Source organism: Myotis brandtii, unplaced genomic scaffold (genome assembly GCF_000412655.1).
Source record: "Myotis brandtii unplaced genomic scaffold, ASM41265v1 scaffold630, whole genome shotgun sequence".
Taxonomy (NCBI): Eukaryota; Metazoa; Chordata; class Mammalia; order Chiroptera; family Vespertilionidae; genus Myotis; species Myotis brandtii.
Window position 1 is genome coordinate 390,406 of NW_005370412.1, and position 5,403 is coordinate 395,808.

At 51.3% G+C, this 5,403-nt stretch overlaps 1 protein-coding gene and 1 long non-coding RNA gene across 3 annotated transcripts in view; one reads left to right on the top strand and one right to left on the bottom strand.

Annotated features, from left to right (window-relative positions):
* Nucleotides 1–1,270, top strand: part of RGS16 (regulator of G-protein signaling 16) — a 4,893-nt gene extending 3,623 nt beyond the window's left edge. Inside the window, exon 5 of one of the 2 annotated variants that reach the window (XM_005880217.2) lies at nt 344–671. In XM_005880217.2, the coding sequence (XP_005880279.1) occupies nt 344–565 (222 nt within the window). In that variant the 3' untranslated portion in view covers nt 566–671. Of the gene's footprint in view, nt 1–343 lie in introns of both variants that reach the window. The other variant, XM_005880218.2, reaches the window with a different exon arrangement.
* LOC106723716 lies at nt 710–2,310 on the bottom strand. The gene is made up of 2 exons (XR_001359432.1): nt 1,378–2,310; nt 710–1,301 (listed from the first exon to the last, which is right to left on the bottom strand). It is a non-coding gene; the product is annotated as an uncharacterized LOC106723716 (long non-coding RNA).
* Between the last annotated feature and the right edge of the window lie 3,093 nt (nt 2,311–5,403).

The window sequence follows — 5,403 nt, forward strand, 5'->3', positions numbered from 1 at the left end:
GAGGAGAGAGGGAGGGGTGGGGGAGGACCCTCTAGCAGGCTCTGGCACTAACCTAGGAGTGGTTGGTAGAGAGCAAGGGGTGAAAAGGGGTTGCATCTGTGGACAGTCTTAACACATGCTTGAGGATTCTGAGAGATTGGAGGGCAGACACTGGATCAGATGTGGGGACAGGCCCAGAGTTGAAAGCCACTTAATAATGGACTCTGGAGACCCGGGTTCCTGGTTCAGAATCCAGGGCTCCTTCCACTGCCCCAGCTGCCAGTCCTCCCTCCCTCTGCCTGCTGGACCCTTCACCGTGCCCCGCAACCCCCACTCAGCCGTGCGCTTGCCCTCCTTCCCACAGGTGAACATAGACCACGAGACCAGAGAGCTGACCAGGACCAACCTGCAGGCTGCCACGGCCACGTGCTTCGATGTGGCTCAGGGGAAGACACGCACCCTGATGGAGAAGGACTCCTATCCGCGCTTCCTGAAGTCACCCGCTTACCAGGACCTGGCTGCCCAGGCCTCGGCCACCAACGCCTCTCCGTCCAGCTGCAGCTCAGCCGAGCCCTCACACACCTGAGCCTCGTGGCAGCGAGGAGCCAGCCGGGAAGAGAGGTTGAGTCACCCAGCCCTGAGGCAGCTGCCCCTGTGTGGGAGGCAGGTTCTGCAAAGCAAACAAGAGGACAGTGAAGGACAAAGCTGTGTGGTTTTTGTTTGTTTTTGGAAGCAACAGCCTCTCCTCCAGAAACGGTGGGACTGAACTTCATGCATGAGAGGGTCGTCCCCACTCCCAGGGCTTTCGGACGAGGGCTGAAGGTCACGGCGGTGTGGTGCTCTCTGGGGAAAAGGATGGTGGTGCAGGAGGTATCACGGGCTCTTGTCATTCTCAACGGGGCAGGAAAGAGTCCAGGGGGGTTTGGGAAATGTAAATAAAGGGAAACTCAAAAATGGGAGGGAAATCAGCCAGGTCAGCTGCTCTGCCTGTGGCACAGTGGACCGGTCACAGCCTGTGTGCCTCATTCCCAGGCTGTCCTGGGCACAGGAGGGAGCCCTGGATGCGGACCCTTCCCGTTCCATCCGCCCCACCTGCCTCGGCCGCCTAAGGGCCCTTTAGCTTGTACTTCTTAACACTCCCGTGTCCAGCCTCACAGTCTTTTCAAGGCCAGGGGACCAGCGTGACGCTGGCCCCAAGGGAGATTTTTATACCTCAAACACTGGCCTTTGGGCCCACTTCCAAGTCAGCGGAGAGCCCCCAAGAGAAGCCATCTTGCTCATGGGAAATGAACCGAGAGGTGACCTTGCAGGTGGTCCCTGACCTTGTGTTTGCAGCGCCATCTTGCTCATGGGAAATGAACCTTGGTGCTCTCGGTGACCTTGCAGGTGGTCCCTGACCTTGTGTTTGCAGCAGGGTGCACAGGTGAGCAGGGCCTCTTGCTGGGATACGCCCCCTCAGCTCGGTTCCACCCTTGAAGCCACGCCCTCGAGGAGGAAGGGGTGGCCCCTCTCGGGGAGTGGCTAGTCGGCTCTCATGCCCAGCTGTGTGCAGGGAGGGAGAAAAGGACCCTAAGATAGAAATCTCTTGACTGTTCCTGAAAGTTCTGTTTAAGTCAAGCCAATATTTTTGTGTGAGGATGAGAACAGGGGAAAAGAGGCACCCACGCTGGAAGTGGGGGAGCCTCTGTCTCCTTCCCGTGGGTGTGAGGGGCACTTACCACAATGTTGAGGGACCACGATGACCCTTGGACAGATCCCAGGAGCTGGGAGTGGAGTTACAGAGAGAGGCTGCGTGGAAGAGCAGGACTGGGAAAATCGGAACCTGTCTGTCACCTCAGGGCATCGCTGAACAAACCTGCTGAGGTGGGGCCTGCACAGGAGGCCAGGCTGGGAGGTGATGGACCAGGCGGCCCCCTGTGCCTGGGAATCAGCCCTGTTCTCGCTGCACTGTGAGCTCCTCCAGGAGACAATTATTTAAGTTATAACGTCTTGCTGGTTCTATGACGACTGCCAGAGCATGTTATTTTTTGTTACTGTCTGTGGGTGTGATTGCTATTGTTATTTATTATTGTGACTATATTATTGTGACTATAGTCTGCCTCGACCCAAGAATCTCAGCAGGACCTGGCAGCCTGTGTCCCTCCCGCCACCAGGCTCTACCTCGGGACGTGCTGGGAACCTCTTGGCACCGGTCAGGGACTCCTCACTATTGAAATATTTATTTATTGTTGACAACTGGAGCTGGTTTCCGAGATACAGATGATGTACTCAATCCCCGTGTTTCCTGTTGCAGCATGTTATATTCTTGTAAAATAAAAATAAAACCCCAACGTGAGATCCTGTCTCCATGGGCTGTGTGTGTGGTCAGGGGACGTGGGGCGAGAGAGTCCTGTGGAGGAACTGGCCTCCGCCAGTCCCACAAGGACAGAGGGATGAGCTTCCCTGTCACAGGTGATGAAAGACCCATGTTTGGCTGGGAACTGGTGGAAGGGAAGAGAGGGCGACAGGGACTAAGGGTGGAGCCCATCCATCATGGTGGACCCAACTTGTGTTGGGCTGTTAGGTCATGTTGGTGGGACTCGGCTTAGCCTGCTGTCATTTCAGAGCCCATGTGACTTTGTCCTCTGAATAGAGACAGCACAGCCATGACCAGTTCTGCCTGTACCAGCACAAGGGCTGCTCCCCTTGGTCCAGTAGCTAGACATTATCAGGAGGTAATCATTTTTACTTTTGCCCATTTCCCGCTTCATGAGTATCTTATAAGTTCATACACCTTCAAAGTCGTATTCTGGAGTCATTTCACTGACGTCTCTGCGATGAGCTAGAGCAGTAGTCGGCAAACTCATTAGTCAGCAGAGCCAAATATCAACAGTACAACGATTGACATTTCTTTTGAGAGCCAAATTTTTTAAACTTAAACTATATAGGTAGGTACATTGTTATTAACTTAATTAGGGTGCTCCTAAGCTGGCCTTTGCCAAAAACGTCCTCAATCTGATTGAGGTACGTTCGCTGAGGTCGACCCCTTCCAGCTTTCCCATCCACACTTGTCTTGTATACTTGTTTCGTCTATCTCCTTTTGTTCATCCTCTCTATATGTCCAAACCATCTCAACATACCTTTCTCAATCCTCGACACTACATCTTCTTTCACTCCACAACGTTCCCTGTATGTGCGTGCCCGCACGTGATATTTTGTGGAAGAGCCACACTCAAGGGACCAAAGAGCCGCATGTGGCTCACGAGCCGCGGTTTGCCGACCACTGAGCTAGGAGAAGCCACTCTGTATGTGTGACTGCTCCACTCCAGGGCTGAGGGAATAATGGGTGAGTGGGGCTTGAGAACTTTGGGGGGAGGTTTGCAAGGATCCAAATCTGTTCTCCTTTCTCACCTATGGATCTCTAATTCTTTCTCTCATTACCACTATTTTTTAAAAAACATTCTTCCCTATGTTGAATTGTCTGTTTCTATACGGATCTGGACCTTATGTTCACTTTTATTGCTCCCCTGCTGTCAGCCTGAGTAAAGTGACCAGACTTCAGGTACATTAGGTAGAAAACCCCAGGAATCACACGCTAAGCCCAGATCTAAGAGGCGATGGATTCTGTGGGTGATGCCTGAGGGATTCTGAATGTAAGAGCCTGGGAAAAGAAGAAGGGAACAAACATTGTGGGGGATCCCTGGTCTCATTTAGTCCTTAGAGCAGCTCCGTGAGGTTAAGTAGGACTACCCATCACACAGATGAGGAAATGAAATCTCCAGAGGGAGGAAACGTGCCCAGGGCAGCTGGCCTGAGTGAGAGTAGAATTTACAATAATATGGGTGCCCAGGTGGGTGAGGGAGCTTGGACTCTGGGCTTACATTAGCTTCTCTGAGTCCCAGTTCCATCATCAGCAGGACGGTTAGGGAGTAACTGGGACAGTGAAGCAATGAGTGGCAGGCCCCCAAGTCAGTGCTCAATAAATGTTTATTTTCCACTCATTTCCCTCAAGAAGATAGGGGATTTGGAGTAAGGTGGTAAGGATCAAGCTGGAGGCTGTGACCTGAAAGGCTGAGAGGTGAGCAGCATGATCTTGGACATCAAATTGGTCACCGGCCTCCAGAGAAGAGCTACCACTTTTCTCTAGAGTAGCAGTTCTCAACCTGTGGGTCGTGACCCCTTTGGGGGTCGAACGACCCTTTCACAGGGGTCGCCTAAGACCATCGGAAAACACATATAATTACATATTGTTTTTTTGTGATTAATCACTATGCTTTAATTATGTTCAATTTGTAACAATGAAATTGGGGGTCACCACAACATGAACTGTATTAAAGGGTCGCAGCATTAGGAAGGTTGAGAACCACTGCTCTAGAGGGTATAAAAGCCCTGGCTGCACAGGCTACGCCTTCCAGAGGGAGTGCCTGTGTGCCAGATTACCCTCCCTTCGCTCCCTGCTCACTCCTTTCTTGGCTCCACCCCCCTGGCTCAGTGACTGTGACCAGAGGAATTTTTTTCTGCTGGCAGCAGTATTTAAGATTAGGTGCTGACAGGAAGTAACAGAGGCGGCGTCGGAGTTTAGAAGGTAAGATGAGCAGGAGGGGGAGAGCTGGAAAAGACTGAGAAGTTCTTTTCTTTGAAGGATTCCCTGGGCTTTGGGGATTTGGAGGTGAAAAGGGTGTGGGACTTTGGGAGAGAAAGGAGAGGCAGCAAGAGGCATCCCAGGGCCCTTGAGTCCTGAGCCTTCCTGAGAATGCCAAGGTTCTGCCACAATCCACACATTATTTACTCAAGTCGGCTCTGTTTACCAGGCACCTCTGGTCAAACGGGGAAAATGAAACTGAAAGCAGGAAATTCCCTCACCCTGCTTTTGTTGGGATGATCTATCCTCCACTCGGATATTTCACTCAGGGTTTCTTTCCTTCTCTGCTCCTTTCCTGAGACTGGCCCCTCTGAGCTGTAACAGACACATTTGGATCAATGGTTTCATTGCTGGGTGTTGTGCTCAGGCAGCACCGTTGATTTGGACCTCAGAAGGTGGAGACTTGGAGACAGTGCTGAGATCGCTGAAAAATGGTGGCTGTGTGAATTTGGGAGATGCAGTAAATATCCAGATAACACTTTGGTGCAATCTGATGCTTAAATTGGATGTCACTTGCTCTGAACTGATTGAGGGCAGTTGGACTAAACTGACACTCCCAGGTCCGATTTGTGTAGTATGTTTGTGCAGATGGGTGGGGAGAATAGGATGCGTTGACATGTTCTAAAATATTGCCATTGTCTGTTTCTGGGTAATGGGATTATAGAGTAATAGTTTCCATTATTTGACTTTATATATGTATATGTATAATATTATGTAATACATCCTATATAATAAAAGGGTAATAGGCAAATTATCCCCTGGACAGGGAGTTCAACCAGAGTTCAACCAGGGGGCAGGGCCGG